This window comes from Phocoena sinus, chromosome 18 (genome assembly GCF_008692025.1).
Source record: "Phocoena sinus isolate mPhoSin1 chromosome 18, mPhoSin1.pri, whole genome shotgun sequence".
Classification (NCBI taxonomy): Eukaryota; Metazoa; Chordata; class Mammalia; order Artiodactyla; family Phocoenidae; genus Phocoena; species Phocoena sinus.
This window is the reverse complement of record NC_045780.1, coordinates 18410360-18436088: the sequence shown is the minus strand read 5'-3', so window position 1 is coordinate 18436088 and position 25729 is coordinate 18410360. Positions and strand designations below refer to the sequence as shown.

Here is a 25729-nt window from a genome sequence, read left to right as displayed (position 1 = left end):
CATAACAGATTCCCGAGCTCAGTGTTCCTCTCCTGTAACACAACCCGCTTCATGTCCAGGAATCCATATGGACCCATCTGCATGACCCCTTGTGGGACTTGGGGGCAAGGGAACCATCACAAACATGATGTCACATGGCTTGCTGTGCTGTGAACCATAAAGTCCTTTGTTTCTGACCCAGGAGTTTCATGTCTTCTGCTAGCATCCATGAAACAGTAACAGGCTAACTTACTAGCTTGTAAGTAGGGTAAAATCAAAGCCCAAACCTGGCAAGATGAGCCTTGTTCTTTTTAATATTGCATAGTATTTCCTTGCTATTTTAATCTTTTGAGTTTTCCAGAGAGATTCTGATTCATTGGGTGTGAAGTGGAGACATGTATATTTTGAAAAAAGTTACCTTGATGATTCTGATGTACATTCCTGGAGATTTCCTGACTATTTCTGAGAGTGAGTCTCTAAAATGCCCAAAAGAATATAGAAATAATTTATTTTAGAATAGTTAGATGTTTTTAATTATAAGAAAGGCAAAAGGGAAAAGAGTCGTGAATTGCCATTTAAGTAAATGTACTACTTCATGTACAAACCAGACTGTCCTCTTTTGCCTATGTTTTAATGTAAAACTCTGTGACTAGGATTACATAGACACTTGCCAAGATGTTAGTGAAGTGAAGCAAAATCAGGATCCAGAACAGTGATTCACTGCAAAGATTCAGTCTTCTGGGAGTTGGAGTAAGTGGAAGTATCGAAATGGAATGCAACTTAGGCTTTTATTGGTTTTGTTTTGTTTTCAGTTTGGGATGGAAAAATCTTGGTCTCAAACTTGATATTTTGGCCTTAACTAGAAACAAAATGGAAAAAGAAAAAAGATATTTTCTGAAGTGAAAAGGACTCTAGACAAAAAAGTGATAAACTTGGCCTAAAAGATTGTTCCAATAAAAAAATAAATTGTTGAGTATGTTTCCCATTTTTTAGGAATAATTTTTTTTAAAGTCTTTTGTGGTCAGGGTTTCTGGCTTTATTTCTGTCTGCATAACTACTTAGAAAATCTAAAGCTAAAATCATTTAATTGCAGCCATTTCCATTGGTCACAATTGGTTCATTTAAATAAAAGGAGCTCTAGTCTACTGAGATCTTTTGATAAGGCCTCATCAGTGGCAATTTTTTTAAAAGCTTGCTGGAAGTATTTAGAAGTCGATACTAACATAAACTTTATGTTTGAGGAACATAAAGCTCTTAAGAAATTTTGGGATAGGGAGGGGAAAGGAGTCAAGGTAAATTTCAGGCTTATTTTAAAAGCCAGTATAGGCAGGTCTTTCATATTTAATCTATGTTTTTGGACATATATTTTGTAAGGGAAGGATTTTTTTTTTTTTTTTTTTTTTTTTTTTTTTTTTTTTTAATGCGTTACGCGGGCCTCTCACCGCTGTGGCCTCTCCCGTTGCGGAGGACAGGCTCCGGACGCGCAGGGCCAGTGGCCATGGCTCACGGGCCCAGCCGCTCCGCGGCATGTGGGATCCTCCCACACCGGGGCACGAACCCGTGTCCCCTGCATCGGCAGGCGGACTCTCAACCACTGCGCCACCAGGGAAGCCCAAGGGAAGGATTTTTATATTCCTTTTAAATGTCCAGAATGTTTAGGAGATGGTTGATTACCTCTGAAAGGGAATTCTATGAAATCTTCTCTGTTCCTTCACATTTCACAAAGTATCATTCTCCATAGTTTCAAAAATTTATACTCGTAATTGAAACCGAAACTTGACTATTTTAGTAAATACAGCTTTGGACTGATGTTTAAAGTGATTTCAAATGTGTCCTATTGGGAATAACTGTAGAGTAAAATCCCTTTGAAAGGGAGTAGGGAATAATGGACACTGTTCTCAGCCCAAGTCCCCCTCATATTATAAAATCCTGTATGAACCTAAGGATTAGGTTTACATTCCTTACTTCAGGATCTTTTGCTGTGAAAACAGCGTAGACTGTTTTGTGGCTTATGTAGAACTGATTTTTAACCTTAGTCTATTCTATCTGATATTAATATTGTTATAGCAGCTTATTTGATTAGTATCTGTATAAGTTAGGACACTTTAGGTTTAAAGTAACCACTCTTCAGAACTCCAGCCAGTGCTCAGCCTCTGGGGCTTAAAGCAAAGTCGGCCCAGTCCCTTACTGTGGGTGGGAACCTGCTGAGATAGCTGCACTTTACTGCTTATGCTTTGAGTTCTGTCTTCCTTTCTAACACCTGAGGGTTATGTCTTCCTTTCTTTTGAGCTTGACTATGCATTTTAAAACATTTTTAAAATTATAAATAATCTGTATATTTGTAGGAGGTGGGTCCTACCACATTAGGCTAGACTGCCATAGTCCTAAAGATTGTTAGAGTCAATTTTTAGAAAGAAGTTGAGAATTACCTTTATTTTAGTCAGTATTTAAAATATTTAAAAATTTAGTAGATGTAAGCTATTGTATATAGGATGGATAAACAACAAGGTCCCTGTATAGCACAGAGAACTATATTCAATATCCTATCATAAACCATAATGGAAAAGAATATTTTAAAAAAAAAGAATGTATATATATGTATAGCTGAATCACTTTGCTTTACAGCAGTAATTAACACAACATTGTAAATCAACTATACTTCAATAAAAAAAATTTTTTTGAAAACTTAATATGACCTCTGATTTAGTTCTGCCTTTTACCATCTATGGGTCTTTCAGAAAATCATGTAAACTCTGGGCTTCACTTATTCATGTGTAAAATCACAGGGTTTTCCAAGTTTTTACTTATTATCTAGAAGCTTAATACTAAGTAGTCTTAGACTAGATTAAGAAACAAGTCAAATCGACTTCATTATTGCCCTTTACTAGGTTAAAATGTATTCATTTTTTACTAGGGTAAATTTATGATAATTAAATGCATAATTGTTTGGTTAATAAAGCCTAGATTTAGAAAATTTCTGGTAGAAAGTCAACATTAAACTTTCAGAAAAATTTTTGGACCTAATGAGAAATGTGCTTTTGTTCAAACTGTGTTCAGATGAAGAATTAAACAAAACTTTCATTTTATTAATAAATCAAGTATAATCCATGATACGATCATTAGATATTATAACTAATCACATAAATTATAAAATAAATTATTATTTTGTATCTTAATGTAGGTGAAGAGAACTGGTCTTGTGGTGGTGAAAAACATGAAAATTGTTGGTCTCCACTGTTCAAGTGAAGATTTACATGCTGGGAAAATCGCTCTGATAAAACATGGGTCAAGGTTGAAAAACTGTGATCTTTATTTTTCCAGAAAACCATGTTCTGCTTGTTTGAAAATGATTGTAAATGGTAAGTGCAGATAAGGCTTTGTTGGAGATTAATAGCATTTATCTGAGAACAAATCCAGTGGGAACAAATTGCCTAAATACCACAGAGATAATTTAAAAATATAAATATATATCTGAAGACAGTTTGATGTACTGTAAGAAGAAGAGTCGGAAAACACGGATTCTGGTCTCAGCTCTGTCACTAACTAGTTAGATGACCCTCAGTGTATTGGTAGATTTAATACTAGCTGCTGTAACACATAAACATCAACATTTCAGTGGCTTAATACACTAGATACTTATCACTCATGTAATAGCCCAGTGCAAGTGTTGCTGAACAGCAGACAGCTATTCTCCATGTGGTTGATCTGTGGGCCTAGGCATCTTCTGTCTTTTTGCTACTGTCATCCTTCTGGCCTCCTCTGCATCTAGAGACAGAGAGTAGAGAAGGCATACCTGCTTCTTAAAAACCCTGGCCTGGAAGTCACAGACATCATTTCTGTTCACATCCATTGTGGGAACTGTAGTTTCTGGCTGGGCGGCTGCCTCCCAATGACTACTCTACCCTTTGGAAGGAGGAGAACAAAGTATTAACATATAGCTATCTATCTCTGCCACTCTGGGCTACTCACTAATCCTCTTTGTGCTTATGATTCTATTTTGCACCCAGGTAAGTATTCAGACCACTTTCCTATTTAAAAAATAGTATATCTTTTACATAGGCACTGTGATGATTGTGATTTATAATATGAATTATATACTTAGTCTTCATTCCATTCTGGACACAGAGCAACTAAAATCTTTTGAATTTCCTGAGTGTTAAGAATGAGAAAGGTGTCTTTTGTTATTCATAACAAGTCCCTTTCCACCATTACTGAGTTTATGTTAATGAAGTAACTTTTGGGAATCCCCTATGGATGGGGCCTGGTTGCCAGGGGAACCAGCCAGGTGACTAGAGGGTTGGAACTTGCAGCCTCACCCCGACCAGACCTCTGGGGAGGAGAGCCGGGCTATAGTTTGAGTTCAAACACCAATGGCCAGTGACCTAATCAATCATGCCTATGTAATGAAGCTTCCTTAAAACCCAAAAGGACACGGTTCAGAGGGCTTCTGGGGAAAAAAAGGCTAATGTAGTTCCTAATCCTTTCCCTCAAGCTGTTATTTGGGGGCAAAAAGGGGCAAAAACCAATTTAATGTAATACATCATGTAATACCAAATGAGTAATAACAGCTGTAAATGATACATGAGCTCAGAGGAGAGACAAGTGATCCCTGCAGGCTGGCATGTTATAAATAGCTGGGGCTTAAGCTGGACCTTCATGGGTCAGATGTAGAGGAAGAGGAACACATTCCCGGTCAGGAGGACAATGCATGCGGGGTCATCAAGTTGTGAGAAGCAGGGTTCTGGGGGTCAGTGTTCGGGGTGGAAAATTATTCTTGAAGAGAATAGTGGCAGAAGGATTATAATGATAGGTTGGGGCCTTAATGGAGAACTTTGAAAAACTGTCTGGCCTTTGAGCTTTATCTTATTGAACAGAGTTGCTAAATTTGCTTTGAGGAAGAGCTGTTTTTGTTTATATCAAAGTCTTAAGAGTAATGATCAGATCGGTGATCAGGGCAGTTCCCTTAAGCTACAAGTGGAAGCACTTCCAGAAGAAATGGTCATGTGGCTAGAGTCTCCTGGCCTGCATCGAGTATTTCAAGCTGGTAAGTAGGTACCTATGATAAGTTATTAGATTCTGTAGTCTTTCCCCTGCAATTACGAATAGAGAAGGTAAGTGTGATAGTGGTGGTGGCATTTTTTTCTCCTTTTCCCATTGAAGAGTTTTGAGCAGGATGTAACATGATTAAGATGATTATTTGTTGTTGTTATTGAATTAGAACATGGAAAGATAAAGAGCTTGATTAGTAGACTTGCATTAGATAAGGTGTAAAATAGGGTTCAGGTGGCGGCATTGATCTAGAAAGGAAAGAATGTGAAAGAACCAGACATTTGTCGACTGATCTCTTTTAGAGTCAAGAGAGAAGAATGAATAAAAGTCGTGTTTTGCGCTGAGTTGACTACACTTAAAGCACTCTTAATAGCCTCAGAGCCAAGAATTAGAAAAATGGAGGAGTACGAGTAATTCACCATTGCTTGTGTCTCTGAGTTCAGACACTTAAACCTTGCAAGAGAGATAATGAAATGTGGAAAATAAGGAAGAACATGCAATGGAAATGCTTTTATGCTGGTATTAGAGCCATATATAAATAAAATTGCTATGTTTGATTAGGCTTATACGTTATTTACTTATCTTGGAAAGGGGCATGGTTTAACCCCATGCTCTAGCTAACTTATTTCAGTTATAATTACTGTTACCTCAGTTACAAAGCAAACATTTCTAAAGCATAGTGGTTCTCAAAGTGTGGTCTGTGACCTCCTCATGGTCCACAAGGTCAAAACTATTTTCATAATAATACTACATTTATGCTAATAGTACTAAAAAGATGTTGAGTAAGACTACTGTTGCAGTTGTATGAATCAAGGCAATAGTAGTAGTCATTGTACTCTTACGTAGCCACCTATTTGGAGTTAAAAAAAAAAGGTGGAGGGTGTGGAGTTTCATGTAAGAATGTCATTGATGAAACAGTAAAAAAAAAAAATCAATTTCATTAAACCCAGCCCTTAGTATGCATCTTTTTAAGATTCTGTATGAGAAAATAGGAGGTGGACATAAAGCACTTTTGCTATAAACCTAAGTATGAAGTTTGCCTTAAGGAAAACCGCTTATGCAATTGTTTGAGTCACAGACTGAATTATCCAATTTTTTTTCATGGAAGACCATGAACTAACAAACCAGAGTTACTTAGACTTGGCTATTAGGCAGACATTTTCTCAAAAATGAATGAAGTAAAACCGTCACTTCCAGGAAAACAGCTGACAGCATTTATTGCCACTGATAAAATTTGAGCCTTCAAGTGAAAATTAGAATTGAAAAACTCCTATCTACCATCATCATAAGCTTACAGCTTCCCACTGCTTAAAGACTCTTCTGATGAGATTGGTGGTTATATTAATGAATGAGTTTTGGTTTTTTCTTAAGTATTGTGAAATCAGTAAACTCTTGTTTTCCAAATGACCAGTGCATGATGCTAGAAAATCATGCGTGAGTGAAAGAGCCATTCTAAGTGTAAGATAGACAAGTGGACTTTAACAGTACAAAAAGTTTGTTGTGTGATTTTAGATTCCACACTGTTACTTACCTCTAAGAAACTATCCCTTCTCAAAATTTTATGTAGTGTGAAGAATATTCATAATTATTTGAAATGGCTGTTAAAATACTCCTTTTTTAACTGCATATCATGTGAGGCCGGACACTTTTTATATATACTTCAGTGAAAAGCTAAGGCAAGAGGTTGAAAGCAGAAGCAGACTTGAGAACCCAACTATCTTCTATTCAGCCGGATAATAAAGAAATTTGTATAAACTTTAATGCCATTCTTCTCAACTGGTGTTTGTTTTGGAAAATTGTTATTTTTTATTAAACTGTTATTTATATTAATTTATGATGGTTCTTATTGCTATTTTTAATGAATTAATATTTTAAAATTTTGTTTAAATTTTCTAATGCAGTAAATATCAGTAGATATAGTCCACATAAACAAAAACTCTTTGGAGTCCTCATTGATTTTTAAGAGTGTAACAGAGTCTGAGACAAAAAATTTGAGAACCTTTGCTGTAGCTTCTGCTACTAGTACATGAAAATACGTTTAAACATTGGTCATCCCCTCTTCTTGAATCAAGATTACTAGAAGCAACCAGAATGCTTAGATGAAAGATTGATCATTACTGCTGGTTAGGAAATGAATTATGAGAACTCCAACAGAGGGAAAAAGAAACAGCCAGAGGAAACATTCTGATAGCTTTGAGGCCTTCAAGATTACTTTACAGCCCAAGGCACAGTAAGGGTCAGTAGTAGGAGGGAGTAGATAGAAATGTGTGTTTGTTTAACTCGAATTTTTTAGTTCATCTGTATCTTTGAATGAAGAAAACGTGTGGGCCATCTGCCTGTTCACTTCTGGGCACAATTATCAAAAACATAAATGCCTCTCCTAGCAGAAGTTACATGAGACACTAGCAAAGGCGTTTCTTTGTTGTAAAATAGTAACTAATTGATAAACATTTACGTGCTTAGTTTTGTATAAGGCATCTCATCGTTCATTCGCAAACACAAATTAAAAATTTTTTCATATTATCCAGATTTGCTTTCTCTTTTGTAAATTGTTCATTTATTTTGTCTCTCTTGGAGGCTTTATTCTTGTCAATTCATATGTGCTCTTAGTGGATTAAAATCTCTATATCAAAGATTACTAACCTTTTCTCTGTTACATTTATTGAAAAACGTTCCTTCTAGTTTGTTGTTTTGGCTTCAGTTTTGTGGACTTAAAAACAATTAATATTGCTTCCTCTCCCCCCGCTTCCCTGCTGCCCTCACATTACAAATTCTTTGTGGACGTTTTGGATAACTGCATATTTTATTATGAGGAAGACTGTAATGTGTTAAACCATTCCTCTATTTTGGCCATTTAGATTTTTTCTATGTTTTTACTGTTTTAAACAATGCTGCACTAAACATATGCATGCATGAATTTTCTTTTGTCTTTATTTCAAATATTTTCTTAGAAGAGCTTCCCAGAGGAAGAGTTTAGAGTACAGGTACATTTTTCATGTGTGGATGAATTGTTATTTCAGGTACAAAACTCTAGCCAGTATCAGTTATGTTATGGTATTTCTAAAAGCCGCCATTCGATTACTTGGAGGACTCTGGTATATAGTCCTATCTCTGGGCTTTGGGACCACACTTAGCAAAGGTAGTGATTCCACAGATACCTTCCATGGGTTTTGTTGTTGGCAAACTTCTCCTATAAAGGGCCAGATAGTAAGTATTTTAGGCTTTGCAAGCCATAGGGTATCCATACAGCTAGTTATTCAGCTCTCAACTCAGCTACTCCATTGTAGTACAGAAACAGCCAGAGACAATGTCAAAGATTAGGTTTGTCTGTGTTTCCACAAATCTTTATAGGCACTGAAATTTGGGTTTTATATGATTTTCATGTCACAAAATAGTTTTCTTTTGATTTTCCAACTATTTAAAACTGTGAAATCCATTGTTGACCTGCAAGCTGTATAAAAATAGGCAACAGGACAGATTTGGCCTGTGGCCGTAGTTTGCCAGCACTTGGGCTCTATTATTGGTGACTTGGTAATAGACTTTTATTATATTGGGACCTTTGGACCTACTGCAGTGATATGGTGGATTTATCAAGAAAACCCTTAATTTCAGCATGCATCTGATAACTACCGTTCATATTTTGTGTTTCAGCTGGAGTTAACCGAATTTCATATTGGCCTGCTGATCCAGAAATAAGCTTGCTTACTGAGGCCTCTAGTTCTGAAGATGCAAAGTTAGATGCCAAAGCAGTGGAAAGATTGAAGTCAAACAGTCGGGCCCATGTGTGTGTCTTACTTCAGCCTTTGGTGTGTTACATGGTGCAGTTTGTAGAGGAGACCTCTTACAAATGTGACTTTATTCAAAAAATTTCAAAAACATTGCCGGACACTACCATTGACTTTTATTCTGAATGTAAACAAGAAAGAATAAAAGAATATGAAATGATATTTTTGGTTTCCGGAGAAGAAATGCATAAGCAAATACTGATGACTATAGGTTTGGAGAACCTGTGTGAAAATCCGTACTTTAGCAATCTAAGACAAAACATGAAAGACCTTATCCTACTTTTGGCCACAGTAGCTTCCAGTGTGCCCAACTTTAAACACTACGGATTTTATTGTAGCAATACCGAACAGATTAATGAAATTCACAATCAGAGTTTGCCGCAAGAAATTGCAAGGCACTGCATGGTTCAGGCAAGGTTATTGGCATATCGAACTGGTGAGTTATATGCTTAGTTCATAAATCGGGGCTGCTCGGGTCGTATTTGTCTCAGAAGTAAAGTATTCATTTCATCTATGGTAGCGTTTACTGACTCTTAGATACTAAGGTTTTGTTGGTCATACAAATAAAGAGAAGTTAGTGAGACCCTTGAGTAGACAACTCTTAGTTTTAGGATTTCTTGTGGCCTGTATCGGGTGCTACATTTATAAGTCAGGATCTGATTAGGCCCTTTCTGCTTCTTGCTTTTATCATTTCACAGTTGAATGAGCCCTCCGCTAGAGATAGGACAAAAAGAGAGGGGAGAGAGAACCAGAATTATTCATTTTTTTCTTAACTCTTCAATATTCTGTAGGTATTCAGTATTTAGTAAAAACTTAAAAAATCTTTAAACTAAAAATATGAATTCAAAATAACAGAATCAAAGTAAAGGAGAATTTTTTCATATTCTTCCAATTTCTGGTATGTCTTCAATCAGCAAGTGGAGAAATCAAACATTTTTACTTTATTAAGTTGTACCTGAGTAAGTATGTGAAAAAGGAAAATATTACTTGGGAATTTTCTCTATCATGATAAAAGGCGGTATCTGTATTTCCAATTATAGAACAGTGTTTTTACATCTCAGCAGACATAACATTTTTCAAAGTAGAATCATGATCACTTTTTTTTTACATCTTTATTGGCGTATAATTGCTTTACAATGGTGTGTTTCTGCTTTATAACAAAGTGAGTCAGTTATACATATGTTCCCATATCTCTTCCCTTTTACGTCTCCCTCCCTCCCACCCTCCCTATCCCACCCCTCCAGGCGGTCACAAAGCACCGAGCTGATCTCCCTGTGCTATGCGGCTGCTTCCCACTAGCTATCTACCTTACGTTTGGTAGTGTATATATGTCCATGCCTCTCTCTCGCTTTGTCACAGCTTACCCTTACCCCTCCCCACATGATCACTTTTTAAAATGCAACTTTGAAATAAGGAAAAGAAAATGCAGGCAGGAGGAACAGTAGAGTAAGATTTGGTGAGTAGGCTATAGTAGGAATTTTTAAACTTATCCCAAGAAAGAAGGAGAAGAGAGAAAATCTTCAGAAAAAGTCCATACAAATGCCACTGCTCTGCGGTATATGCTCAACAAAGACCACAGGTTGAAGTAATTTCAGTAAAATGGAGGTTTTCAAATGGCAGCATGTTAGAATCACCCTAGAAACTTTTATTAAAAGTAAGAATGCTCGGGCTTCCCTGGTGGCGCAGTGGTTGAGAGTCCGCCTGCCGATGCAGGGGACACGGGTTCGTGCCCCGGTCCGGGAAGATCCCACATGCCGCGGAGCGGCTGAGCCCGTGAGCCATGGCCGCTGAGCCTGCGCGTCCAGAGCCTGTGCTCCGCAACGGGAGAGGCCACAACAGTGAGAGGCCCGCATACCGCAAAAAAAAAAAAAAAAAAAAAAAAAAAAAAGTAAGAATGCTCAAATTCTAACCCAGACCTACTAAACCTGGTCCCTAAGGGTATGTCCTAGGTCTGTGAGTTTTTAAATTTCTGTAAGGGATTCCAACATTCAGCAGGGTTAATAATCACTTGATTCTTATTGAAGAATTTGATTCTACTATAGGCACAAACTATGTGATGCCAAACAACTGTATTCTGTAAAGGTCTGACTTAATGTAAGTATCTTGTATCGTGGGCTCTATGTTAGTCTCTGCCAACTCCAGCTTTATAAAGAATTTTTCTCCCAACCATTCTGGAAGGACAGAAACATAAATGGAAACAGCTGTTACAGCTATACTTCACTAATTCTCATTTGCTAATTAGAATTCAGCAGATTCCAGAGTGAGCGTAAGATGGGAGGTGTGAGTCTGTTTTTTTACTTAATCTCAGGAGCTCCTCTCCTAATACCTAATAATACCGTGTATGGCTCCACTATTTAAAGATGCAGTAATGTATAGATATAAATTTGCATATATATTCTTTATTAGATACTCTACTAGTGTAGTTATAGTATTGTAAATTTACCTGCTGTTACTATGCAGAGTTTTGTACTTATGCGCTTGATGGGTGATTTAGGTTTTTCAAGGTTAATTTTTTGTCTGTGTATGACTTTCTTGCCTGGAACCCGAATCCTGAATAGAATGCGACTCTTATGTCATGTGCTCCTTTCCACTGTGAGCTCTGCCAGGGGAGAGACCATGTCCTCATCATTGTTTTTCCCTTAGCACAAAAGAAATATTTTTATATACAAAGATAAATGGTCCACAGTCCCCTACCCAAAGCTCTTGAAGCCAGATGAAAAGGAATTCAGATTTTAGAAAAATAATATGTACATGCTGTATGTATGTGTGTCAAGCTGTTTTAAAAAACTTGATATAAGGGATTGCAGATAGGGAATTCTGGACTGATACTCCTCATTGATGATAATAAAAAATTTATTGAGCACCTACTATGTGTCAGGCACAGAGCTAGGTGATTTATATATGTACCTCACTTAACATTGAGGACAATCCAGCAAGGTAGATATACCCTTGACTTAGTGTGTTTCTAATAACTCTAAATTTTATGCTGTTCAGCTCACATAACTTTATTTCACTCTAATAGGTGAAGAAATCATTCCGTTAAACCATTTCATTTAAAAATATACATATGATTAAAAAGAATGCCGCAACTTCTAACAAGAGTTCTGAAACTAATTGAAAGTAGGTAATTAATAATTGATTTTTGAATGATGAGTAAATAGGATCCACAGAGGTGTCATTAAAAATATGTTTCTAAGCTACTTTGAGGGTAGCAAAAAAGTGACAAAATTTGTTTAGACTCTAGGGGAAAAAAACAGAGATAGGAGGGCATCACATCTTACCTACCTGGTTTAAGTGTGAGTTTTGATTTCTTTTTATGTCCTGTTTCCCATTAGACTAGGCATTTTTCCAAAGCTGACGATTATGCCTTCCTTCTGAACCACAACGCTAATGATGAAAGTAGGTTGGAGTAGCCAAGAAAGTTAACTGTTTCAAATCATAACTCAGCGGTTCTCAACTTTTAGTTGCCTACGAATCAGAGGTGATGCTCATGAGAAGTACAGATTCCTGAGTCTGCCGCCTCCCTTGGAGAGGTTGATTCATGGAATTTCCATGGGAGCCAGGAGTCTGCCTTTGTAACAAGCGTCCAGTCATTCTGATGCAGTTGGTTTGTGAACCACACTTGGACAAACCCTGACATGACCACAGTATTGGGAGCTAAAATAACCATGCCTGTGTTCCAGAACCATAGGATAAAGAGTCCTCTGACTTTCAGTGACCGAAGAGTCTCAGGAATTTGGCTCAGTGATTTTAAGTTGACCTTTCCTTCAAGGGTATACAGAGAAAATCCTGTGAATGACCAGATCCTGGGGAGCAATTTACAGACATGAAAGCTTTTTGAGAAACTTTACATAAAAATTACTGATGTGAAAAGATTTTTGAGAAATTACCTCATCTGTCATCCAACCTTGGGGGCTGGGTGAAATCTACTTATCGTATATGGATGAAATTTTATTCTGATTTCAAAAGACATGTAGTAAAGAATATCTTCTTGGTGAAACTAACCTTAGCTAAGCAGTAGAGCTTTATTTTTGGCTGCATTGGGTCTTTGTTTCTGCGCGCAGGCTTTCTCTAGTTGCGGTGAGTGGGGTTACTCTTCGTTGCGGTGCGCGGGCTTCTCATGGCGGTGGCTTCTCTTGTTGCGGAGCACAGGCTCTAGGTGCGTGGGCTTCAGTAGTTGTGGCATGAGGGCTCAGTAGTTGTGGCACACAGGTTTAGTTGCTCTGCGCCATGTGGGATCTTCCCAGACCAGGGCTCGAACCCCTATCCCCTGCATTGGCAGGTAGATTCTTAACCACTGTGCCACCAAGGAAGTCCCTGAGCTTAGTTTAAAAAATCACATTTTTTTTCCTCCTGACAAGATTTAGGCTGTCCCTAGACTGAAACAGAAAAAGTGGCTCCTGGACTAAAAAATAATAATATGAAAAATACTTAGTATCAATGGTAGGAAAAGTAGACTCTTGATATGAAGAGTTTCTATTTGAGTTTTTCATTTTCTGTTTCAGATTTATACATGTATTAAGTACAATTTTACTTAAAGGCTTTCATTTATAATATAAATGAAATATAATCTTAGGTTTTTAACTTCTATACTGCTTACCTTAGAAAGGAGCATAAAGCCATAATTATATTCTTTTCCCTTCATGTTGTATTCTGACAATCTTGGAAGGAACAAAACTTTTACCCCCAAATTCCTTTCCTGACAGTCTCCACTCTATAAAGTATGTTTCTCCCATACACTGTTCCTCAGCATCCTGCTCCTTTCCTTCATAGTCCAGCACAGCACCTAGGTTCTTAGATGTTTCCTTGTTACCATCTTCCTTCTCCATTGGACCATAAGCTTCGTGAGTATAGGCACTCAGGTATTCAGTAAAGGGGAACCTTTGTTACAAAATTCTTCACATTGGAGGGAGGCAAGCCGGTTGGGTGTGGAGGGCTAAATTTTAGTCATTTAATTTCTTTGCCTGTTTTCTCATCTAGAAAAGGAAATTTTATCTGCTTTACCTTTAGGATAAAAATGAGATAATGGACAACAAGTGCTTAAAATAAATTATAAAAATGCTTTGTGGTATAATTTTGAAAACCCAAGCTTGCTTGACCTGAAGATGGGGAATTTCATTATAGTATCATAACTTTCTTTAAAAATTAACTTTATCAGGCATCCTAGTTTTTCATGCATAGGTAGAATAATGTTTCTTTGTACTTTCACTAGAAAAGTATTTAAATATGTTATTATTGGAAGGATTAACTTTTAGGAAATTGTGGGGTGAAGCCACAGTTTCGTTTAATCCTCATCAATATGAACATGCCTGAGAGCAAGTTCACAGATAATTTTCACTTTGTGTAAATGTACCTACTTAACTATATTGGTCTCTTATTAAGATTTTGATAAATACTATGATTTTTATAATTTGTGTATAATTGTCTTAGAAATTTTTAACTTACCCTTAGTAGTAGTAGAAAGAAAAAGTCAGTTCTTAATATTTAGAATTTCTATTTTGGTTTTGTATTTTCTGTTTAAGATTAATAGTTTTAAGAAATACAGCCTTTCTTGTTGCAAAGTAAATAGGTTGGTTCTGCAGGGAAATTATAATGTTATATTTGTGACTTCTGCCACTTGATTTAGAAACAGGCATCATGTCACTAACTTGGCATTCTTTTCCCCTCAAGGTAAACTGTGAAGGTCAGGGAAAGGGCATCATTTTATTTAAATCAAAATTCCTTTCATGTACCTTCCAGCAAAAAAAAATTGTGTGTGCGTGTGTGTGTGTGTGTGTGTGTGTGTGTATATATATATATATATATATATGAAAGCCCATAAAGATTTATGTTTGTATTATGAATTTGAACTTTTTTCATAGCAAGAACACTTTCATGAAATGTATTTTCCATGATTAGAGTGCAAAAAATGCTAGGAGAAGACAGATTTGATTGTTGTGAATGGTTATTACACTAAATCCATTAGTTCAGAAACTTCTTTCTTAATTGATTTCATCGTCTATTAGAAATAGTCATTTAAAAACTGACTAGTTGGTGGAAATTCAATAAAGTTACACTCAGTTCTGGTTACAGCTTTGAAGTCACCTGAGTGCGGGCACTGCCACTGTGTTATCTCTGCACATAGATCATGTGAGATTGGGTTGGTAGTGACACTGTCTATAGTTAGTTCGTACCTAGCTCCCATATATTCTATGCTTGACAATACTTATTTTCATATTTTTCTGTAATTAGTGAGGTTGTCAAGGATTGCTGCTACATTTATGAAGTATATTTCAATAAACACATGTTTATTATTTTTGGAAAAAATGTATTTCTGAAACTAACAAATCATTGATTTTTACTGAGTTACACGCCATGTATCTTTCAGAGGATCATAAAACAGGAGTTGGAGCAGTCATCTGGGCAGAAGGAAAATCTGTAAGTATGAAAATAATTCTTTATAAACATTTAAACTTGATTTTGTTTAAACATATTTCGATCTTAAGTACATGACATTTTGTTGACCCCTGGGGATTAATATTATTGGTGTATTTGTTAAGTTTTATAAACATTTGTATATTCTCTCAACAGTGTTTTATATAGATTTATTCATTTAGTGAACATTTATTAAACACCTTCCACAGGGTAGGCTCTGTGCCACAGTGAACAATGGGGAGTTGAGGATCACATAGTCCACCCTTCATAGCCTTATATAGTCTAGAGATGGAGACAGAGGTGAAAAAGTGACTGGTATATAACTGTAATTATAACCTGATACCGTGAGAGCACAGAGGAGGCACCTTTACTCCGCTTGGAGAAATGAGTAAAATACTATTAGGGGAGGTCAGGTGCTATTAGTCTTGAAGAATGAGTAGGAGTTCATCAGGTAGAGCAAGTTAGTGGGACTAGAAGGGTAACATGCAGAGGTAGGGCGTGAGAATGTGGAGAAATGCAAGTGATTTGGCACATTGAAGTCCAGGGTCCTGTGTCTAGCAGAGTAGCAAAAAATTGGGCTGCACCATGAAGAGCTCTGTGTACCACATAGAGAGTTTAGACTTTATCCATCAGATAAAGTGGGATACACTAGCACAGTGCTAACCAACAGAAATAAAAGGCAAGCCACATACGTGATTTAAATTTTTTCAGGAGCCACATTAGAAAAATAAAAGGAGGGCTTCCCTGGGGGCGCAGTGGTTGAGAGTCCACCTGCCGATGCAGGGGACACGGGTTCGTGCCCCGGTCCGGGAAGATCCCACATGCCGCGGAGCGGCTGGGCCCGTGAGCCGTGGCCGCTGAGCCTGCGCGTCTGGAGCCTGTGCTCCGCAGCGAGAGAGGCCACAACAGTGAGGGGCCCGTGTACCGCAAAAAATAAATAAATAAAATAAAAAGAAACAGGTGAATTAATTTTAAGAATATATTTTACTTGGGACTTCCCTGGCGGTCCAGTGGTGAAGACACCGCGTTTCCACTGCAGGGGGCACGGGATCGATCCCTGGTTGGGGAACTAAGGTCCCACGTGTCGCGCAGCGCGGCCAAAAAATATATATATATGTATTTTACTTAATTGTCTGTCCAGAAATATTATCATTTCAACATGTAACCAATATAAAAATATTGGTTAATGTTTTTAATAAAATATTTTGCATTTGGGGGGAGTATTGATTCTTCACAATCCTGTATGTATTTTATACTTACAGCACCTCTCAGTTTGCACTGACCACATGGTGCTACTGGCTACTATACTGGACAGAGCAATCCAAGAATATTTTAAGTGGGAAAATGATTTGATTAGATTTGCATGTAAAAAATGAAGTGGGGCTAGACAGGAACTAGGGAGGTTAATAAAAAGAAATGATGAGGACTTGGAATTCTGTGGATGGGTTGGGAGGGCATGGAACCAAGAGATACTTCGTAACTATGAGGATGACTAAAAGATGAGTAGGGCGGCCTAAGTGTCTTTCAACAGACTTTATAGCAAGTAATTTTACTATTTGGCTGGATATGTCATGAGCCCCTCAAGTTCAACCTAGCCAATACATTCAGTATCTTCCCGGCTAACCTATTCCTTCACTAGTGGTCACCATCCCATTCCCCATTCCACTCAAACAATCCATCACCAAATACTGTGAATTCCACCTTCAGACTATCTTTTGACTCTTATTTCTTCGCAAATTGTTAGCACCTATTAGAATAGGTTCCTCTGCCAGAAACTCCCATAGTATTCTGTACAACTCCGTGGTGACACTCATCACAGTTAAATTTACATGTCCAGTTTCTTATCGTCTCCAGATCAGAAGGTTCATGAGGGCTGGGATTCTCTGTCACATTTACCAGTGTATTCCCAGAACCTAGCACAGGGCCTGGCCTATGGTTGGAACTCTCCCTTGGATTTATATAAATGCTCAGCAGCCTTTTGGCTTAACACCTAATTCTCAACTACTTTTTGGAGAATTTAGGTTTCCAGTTATATTATCTAGAGTGTAGGCAGCATGGTAAAGTGGAAGGACATGGGTTTGGAGTCAAGCAACCCATCCTCGAATTCTGGCTATGTTGCTTACCAGCTTTGTGACTTTGGACAAGTTATTTAATCTCTTTTGGCCTCAGTTTCCTTATCTATACAATGGGAATAGTAATAGTACTACTGTCTAGGATGTTGTGAGGATTAATTAAATGAAGTGACACATATAAAAGTGAGCATGATGTTTAACCTTTAGTGAATGCTCAAGGATAATTTATTATTAATGAGATAATATATTATTTGTAAGCTTCTGTCGGCTCATCATAACAATGATTTTTATCAAGCTGCTATAGTACTGAGTCTGTTGAAACTATCACATGAGTAACTATGTATAATATATTGAAATTTAGTGAGGTTTATGGCATATTCCAAACTATTATAAACAGGTCTGATTTATAAGATATTTTACTTTTATAGTTGATAAAACATTCATATTGACACCTAATATGCCACTGACCAGGAGAAATAAAAAAACCACTTAAGTAGGAAGTTCTATTACATACACACACACACACACACACACACGCACATATACACAAAAACACAGTAGAGGCTCAGTAAACATGAAAATTAAAGGAAAGTGCATTATTTATTTTCCAACTATATACACTAACACATTTTTAGCCCAAAACAGAAATTGTCTGTTCAAAATATTTTTAGGATTTCTGACTTGCTAACCAGTAGCACAGCACAGAGCATATAAGAAATTAACAATAATTTATTGTGTACCTGCTGTGTATGGAACACTGTAATAGGTCTACTTTAAGGGGTAGAGAGGAGGTATAAAACATGGTTTCTGTTCTCTAGGATCTTATAACCTATTCAGGGAGAGGTGTCTGAATCAAATGAAACAGTTTGTGAATTAAGCTACTGTTTAATTAACTGCTAAAACAAAGGACTGCCTTGAGATTATATACTAGAGATGATCAGGCTGCTTGAAATTTAACTTTGACAAGACCACACTGTGGCAGGAAAATCTAATATTGTATTTTTCTGATGGCTCAGTTTATCATGGAAAAGTGAATTCATTATAAGAAGTATGATACTAGGCTTTAAAGATACAATGTAAGATGCCTTTTCAGAATGTTGAAAACAGCTTTGTTGGTTTGCTTACTTTTCATAGAGAAATTGTGATGGAACAGGAGCAATGTACTTCATAGGATGTGGTTATAATGCTTTTCCTGTTGGATCTGAGTATGCTGACTTCCCGCACATGGATGACAAACAGAAAGACAGAGAAATAAGGAAATTCAGATACATTGTACACGCAGAACAGAATGCCTTGACATTTAGGTATGAAATTTGTTCGCATGTATTTTCTATAAAATGTAGCAAGGGTTAGTTAAAATTAGTTTTATTTTAGCTGTAATTTATTGCCTTTTTAAAAAATTCCAAGAAATATTCTTTTCAGAAGTATAACTTTGGTCCTACTTGGTCTTTGCTACCTGACCTGAAGCCATTGTCAGGGATCCTGCAGGCCTTCAAATTTATTGAGCAAGTCTTTTTTCCTTTCTTCCTTCTCTGTCCGGTATAAAACTGCTTGAAGTTTGTCCTTAGGGTCTTGCATATTTCTGCATTATATAATCAGTTTTGTTTTCTAAATGTAGAGCCCATATATTTATATTTATGAATATATAGATTTTATTATGAATCAAATTGCTTTAACATAGTTTTTGTTAGAGATTATAACTGGCATTACCTCCTTCTAATGTTAATTTAGATCATTTCCACAAACATTTCTCAGCATTTACCATTAAGTGGGTGATCTTAGGGGATTTAAATCTGCATAAGTCATGGTTTCTGTCCTTGAGGAGCTTGTAACACAGTATGGGATATAAGACTGTATTCAACCTAACATGGTCAGTTGTGTGGGAAAGGCCAACACAAAGTGGGTGGAAATTCAGGGGCTGCTACGGATGGAGGGGGAGTGAGAGGGAAAAGCTTTATGGAGAAACTGGCATTTGATCTGTGCTTTAAAGGTTTGGTAGGATTATGGCCATTGGAGATGCTTACTTGAAGGGAAACCATTCTTGCTTCAGGCATAGCAGTGGGCTAGAAGTAGGAAAATGCTTGTGTGTTTAGGAACACAGATGTTCCACTTAGGCTGCACCATGGAGCACATGGGATCGGTTGGGACTGACAAGGGAGGACTTTGAGTTTAGACTTCATTTGGTAGGTAGTGGAGAAATTGAATGACATTGACAGAGCCACACTAATGATTACTTAGGTTGCAAGCATATTGTTTGAACAGACTAGATGCATACAATTCTGCTGCCCTAGTACAGGGGGACAGAATGAGAATCTGAACTAAGGACATGGATGCAGAAGGCTGGTGGTGGGGAATGTAAGACTGAGAGCAGTGTAAACCATAGAACCCAGAAGTACAACTCCTGTATCCTCAGATGAAGCATTCCTTAGTCCTAAACTACCCCTGGCATGTAAAATTTCACCAAACTCCTCTGTTTTTTTTTCCTTGTGCTCTTCATTACAGATTACTTGCTTTGTTTTGTCAAATCCAAATGCTTGTTAAATAAAATTATCCTGTGTTAGGGAAGGGAGTAAGGGAACTGTAACTCAAAACAGAACTCTAATATTAATTTATCAATTTAGTAAGCATTATTAAATATCTGTTAGTTACCAGATAAGAGGTAGACCTTTTGGCTACCATGATGACTTAATGTCTAATCACACATGGTACATTCTTAGGGAGGGTGTTAGTTCTAGCCCCTAATTCTGGCATTATAAAGAGTTTCTTACTTAGAAAGCATTGTTTTCTCTCTCTCTCTCTCTTTTCATTTCCTTTGTAATGTAATACTGAAAATCTTGCCATTGACTAATTCAGCAAGAATAAGGCTTGATCATTATTGTGTATAATGTTGTAAATCTGTTCCTAAAGCAGCTCAATTTTAATGTTTAAAGATTTTTCTCAAACATAACTTACCCTTTTAGAAACTATCTTCCTGATATTTTATATATATTTTTTGTAGGTGTCAAGAGATAAAACCAGAAGAAAGAAGTATGATTTTTGTGACAAAGTGCCCATGTGATGAATGTGTACCTTTAATTAAAGGTGCGGGCATAAAACAAATCTATGCAGGGGATGTAGATGTTGGAAAAAAGAAGGCAGACATCTCTTACATGAGATTTGGGGAACTTGAAGGTGTTAGCAAATTTACAGTAAGTAGATACACATTTTTTCAAATATACTTTTTATTATATTGTTAGGTACTCTGCTGCATATTTTAAATTAGTGATTCTTACCCTTTTAAAGAGTTATCATTGAGTTTATTTTTATGTGCAAGCACTTGCTTAACTACAAATGTTCAGCTTAGGATCTGCCTTATGAATATAGATCTCTGTCAAGAGTTGTGCCTTGACCTTACAGATCTTGAATTAGTTAGTCCTTTGGTGCCATCTGGTGGCTAACAAAAGAAAATCCTTGACCCACCTCTTCCCTCACCCTTCTTTCTGGATTGAAGTGGTAGACAGAGGTGAAAGTAGTTTAAGATTACCCAAAAGAAGGGGACACGGACACACACACACGTGTGCATTTCTCATGAGAAAAACCAGGAAAAAATAAGAATTTAATATTTGACATTTCCAAAAAAGTGCTGGGGTGGTTTGTGGAAAACTCAGAACTTTAATTCTTTGTGCTTTTTTACTACTTTGGTTTCTAAAAAACTTTTTGTTTTTAGAAATAATCTCAAGCATATAGAAAAGTTACAAAGAATGTTTATAAAAAACTTTTCCTTGGGCTTCCCTGGTGGCGCAGTGGTTGGGAGTCCACCTGCTGATGCAGGGGACACGGGTTGGTGCCCCGGTCTGGGAAGATCCCACATGCCACGGAGCGGCTGGGCCCGTGAGCCATCGCCGCTGAGCCTGCGCTCCGCAACGGGAGAGGCCACAACAGTGAGAGGCCCGTGTACCGGAAAAAAAAACAAAAAAACCTTTTTCTTTTTAGAAATAATCTCAAGCATACAGAAGTTACAAAAATACTACAAATAATTTTTTTTCCAGAACATTTGAGAGATAAGTTGTTGCTATGATGCCAGATCACTCTCAGATACTTTCTTGTATATTTCCTCAAACAGTATATTATCCTACATAACCACCACAAAACTCAGGAAATTATCATTGATATGTTGCTACCATTTAATCCACAGAGTCCAGTCAGGGTTTACCAGTTGTCCCAATAAAGTTCTATACAGCAAAAGGATCCTGTCCAGAATCATATGTTGCTTTGATAATTCTGGCTTTTTTTTTTTAATATTTATTTATTTGGTTGCACCGGGTCTTAGTTGCAGCTCGCTGGCTCCTTAGTTGCAGCACATGGGCTCCTTAGTTACAGCAGGTGGGCTCCTTAGTTGCGGCTTGCCAGCTCCTTAGTTGTGGCATGTGAACTCAGTTGTGGCATGCATGCGGAATCTAGTTCCCTGACCAGGGATTGAACCTGGGCCCCTGGCATTAGGAGCACGGAGTCTTATCCACTGCGCCACCAGGGAAGTCCCATAATTCTGGCATTTAATATAACATTTATATACTGTAGTTTGCAGTGGGTACAAAAGGCATATGATAGAACTGTTTATAAATTTCAACTTTACTTTTCTGTTTGAATCCAGGGTGCCTGGAACATATAAGGCATCTAAAAATTACTTACTAAACCATATATATATTTTTAAATTTATTTAAAAATTAATATAGCAATACACTATTTAGTTTTCTAGTTTGTGTGTGAAGAATCATATATTTTTATCCTTATTTATTTTTTTATTATTATTATTTTTTTAACATCTTTATTGGGGTACAGTTTCTTTACAATGGTGTGTTAGTTTCTGCTCTATAACAAAGTGAATCAGTTATATATATACATATGTTCCCATATGTCCTCCCTCTTGCGTCTCCCTCCCTCCCACTCTCCCTATCCCACCCCTCCAGGCTGTCACAAAGCACCGAGCTAATATCCCTGTGCCATGTGGCTGCTTCCCACTAGCTATCTACCTTACTACGTTTGTTAGTGTGTATGTCCATGACTCTCTCTCGCCCTGTCAAAGCTCACCCTTCCCTCTCCCCATATCCTCAAGTCTGTTCTCCAGTAGGTCTGCATCTCTATTCCCGTCCCACCCCTAGGTTCTTCATGACATCCTTTTTTTTCTTAAATTCCATATATATGTGTTAGCATACGGTATTTGTCTTTTTCTTTCTGACTTACTTCACTCTGTATGACAGACTCTAGGTCTATCCATCTCATTACAAATAACTCAATTTCGTTTCTTTTTAAGGCTGAGTAATATTCCATTGTATATATGTGCCACATCTTCTTTATCCATTCATCCGATGATGGGCACTTAGGTTGTTTCCATCTCCGGGCTATTGTAAATAGAGCTGCAATGAACATTTTGGTACATGACTCTTTTTGAATTTTGGTTTTCTCAGGGTATATGCCCAGTAGTGGGATTGCTAGGTCATATGGTAATTCTATTTGTAGTTTTTTAAGGAACCTCCATACTGTTCTCCATAGTGGCTGAACCAATTCACATTCCCACCAGCAGTGCGAGAGTGTTCCCTTTTCTCCACACCCTCTCCAGCATTTATTGTTTCTAGATTTTTTGATGATGGCCATTCTGACTGGTGTGAGATGATATCTCATTGTAGTTTTGATTTGCATTTCTCTAATGATTAATGATGTTGAGCATTCTTTCATGTGTTTGTTGGCATTCTGTATATCTTCTTTGGAGAAATGTCTATTTAGGTCTTCTGCCCATTTTTGGATTGGGTTGTTTGTTTTTTTGTTATTGAGCTGCATGAGCTGCTTGTAAATTTTGGAGATTAATCCTTTGTCAGTTGCTTCATTTGCAAATATTTTCTCCCATTCTGAGGGTTGTCTTTTGGTCTTGTTTATGGTTTCCTTTGCTGTGCAAAAGCTTTGAAGTTTCATTAGGTCCCATTTGTTTATTTTTGTTTTTATTTCCATTACTCTAGGAGGTGGGTCAGGAAGGATCTTGCTGTGATTTATGTCATAGAGTGTTCTGCCTATGTTTTCCTCTAAGAGTTTGATAGTTTCTGGCCTTACATTTAGGTCTTTAATCCATTTTGAGCTTATTTTTGTGTATGGTGTTAGGGAGTGATCTAATTTCATTCTTTTACATGTACCTGTCCAGTTTTCCCAGCACCATTTATTGAAGAGGCTGTCCTTTCTGCACTGTACATTCCTGCCACCTTTATCAAAGATAATGTGACCATATGTGCATGGGTTTATCTCTGGGCTTTCTGTCCTGTTCCATTGATCTATCTTTCTGTTTTTGTGCCAGTACCATACTGTCTTGATTACTGTAGCTTTGTAGTATAGTCTGAAGTCAGGGAGCCTGATTCCTCCAGCTCCTTTTTTCGTTCTCAAGATTGCTTTGGCTATTCGGGGTCTTTTGTGTTTCCATACAAATTGCGAAATTTTTTGTTCTAGTTCTGTGAAAAATGCCAGTGGTAGTTTGATAGGGATTGCATTGAATCTGTAGATTGCTTTGGGTAATAGAGTCATTTTCACAATGTTGATTCTTTCCATCCAAGAACATGGTATATCTCTCCATCTATTTGTATCATCTTTGTCTTATAATTTTCATTATAAGACATCAGTGTCTTATAATTTTCTGCATACAGGTCTTTTGTCTCCTTAGGTAGGTTTATTCCTAGATATTTTATTCTTTTTGTTGCAATGGTAAATGGGAGTGTTTTCTGGATTTCACTTTCAGATTTTTCATCATTAGTATATTTTTGTTTTTTATTTCCAGTTGTCTTATTTAAAAGACATGATTTTAAAAAGAAAAGGGGGGCACTGAAAGAAGGGAGAGATGGGACAGATGCCTCTTGTAAAACTAAACAAGTTTGTATCCATCTAATCAAAAGGGAAATCACCAGTTCTGTATTTTTGTTTTCTGTTCCTTCATTCCTCCTGAAGATTGGGAGGAAATAATTCTCTTTATAAAGTGTGAGTGACCTAGCTCTTCAAGACTGTCAGTGCTGGGTTAAGTGAATTCTGAAATATCTTGCTTACTGGTGGATTTTAGTAGCTTTTCTACCGTAAAGAGAATGAAGAGATCAGAAGAATGTAAGACAGGACAAGAGAAGCAGGAAGAGACAGGAAGACAAAGGGAGTGAAGGCCCCTCGGGCAGAGATGGGATTCAGAAATACCTGTTGGGCCAAGACCCACCCAGGAGTGCCCTCATTCAGGTACACCTGGTCTCTCTGTACTCCTTCCAGTGAAGATTAGCTCTCCACCCTCTCATCCTTTCCCTCATCTGGCCTGGCTTGCAATATTATGTCAATGATTTAAACTACTTGGTTATAGCTAAATGCCTAGTTTTGTAAATACCAGTAACTAACACGAACTAGTATTTGTTCCACATTGGAATTTTTATAATGATTATATTGCTTTTAGACTGTCAAAAGTAGCATGAGTACCAGTAAATTTCATTTTTTTAAACATTAAACCAATTGAAATTAATTTTGTTTGAAAATTTTTTTCTTTTCTCTTTGAGGTGTTACCATATGCCTTGAGGTAAGAGGTTCTGTTCTGTGGGGTTGTTGCAGACTAGGCTAGGGCTGGGCAACAGTATTTCCAAGAATATATTTTACCTGTATAAACCCAAGTCCATTTACTGAGAAACTATTTTTTTCTGTTTAATACATGTAAATTTTTCTTTATTAGGTTATATTACTTTTTTTAAATTGTGAAAGTAATGTATGCTCATTATAGAGGAAATAGAAAAAAGAACAAATATATAGATGAAAATAAGAACAGATATTATCCCACAGTTCATAGATACCACTGTTAACATGTTGCTGTATTTTCTGTGTCATTGAAAATTCTTCAGAAATAATTTTTAATGATTACACAGTATTGCAACCTATGGACATAACTTATTTAAGCATTCCCTTTTTGTTGGACACCTAGATTGCTTCTGAGTTTTCACAGTTAGACAGTCTTTTTATGATGATCCTTAAATATAAATTCAAGGTTATTAGTTTTTACTTTGCCCAAAGTAATAGATTTTAATGGTTTGACATGTTTTGAACATGACTTTTTTTTTTTTTTTTTAATTTCACATATATCTTCCCATTGCTTGGAAATCCTCCTTTTTCCTGGTGCTAATCCTAACTGTCCCATTTCTATAGGTGACCAACCAGTTCTAGATGTCTTCCCCTTCCAAGGACTTTTTTATACATGGTAAAATGTCTGTCTTATATCTCATTCTCCCTCAAGGCCCATGATATTAATGACTTCATCTGATGAACTAACTGATGCTTCTGGAAGAGGCCCCCAGGAACTATCCACTTAATTGTGTCTTTCTGGAGAGAGTGCCCTAGTGGGGCTTTTTTGGTTAAGTCATTAGTGTTTCTTATGATGGGGATTTCTAGGCAAATAAG

General features: G+C 37.0%; 1 protein-coding gene across 3 annotated transcripts in view; it reads left to right on the top strand.

Annotated features, from left to right (window-relative positions):
* The window catches only part of CDADC1 (cytidine and dCMP deaminase domain containing 1), a 41203-nt gene that overhangs the window by 7973 nt on the left and 7501 nt on the right, over positions 1–25729 (top strand). For 2 of the 3 annotated variants that reach the window (XM_032611473.1, XM_032611474.1), the window contains 5 exons: positions 3161–3338; positions 8680–9249; positions 15181–15230; positions 18434–18603; positions 20298–20487. In XM_032611473.1, coding sequence (XP_032467364.1) covers positions 3161–3338; positions 8680–9249; positions 15181–15230; positions 18434–18603; positions 20298–20487 — 1158 coding nt within the window. The remainder of the gene's footprint in view (positions 1–3160; positions 3339–8679; positions 9250–15180; positions 15231–18433; positions 18604–20297; positions 20488–25729) is intronic. The other variant, XM_032611475.1, reaches the window with a different exon arrangement.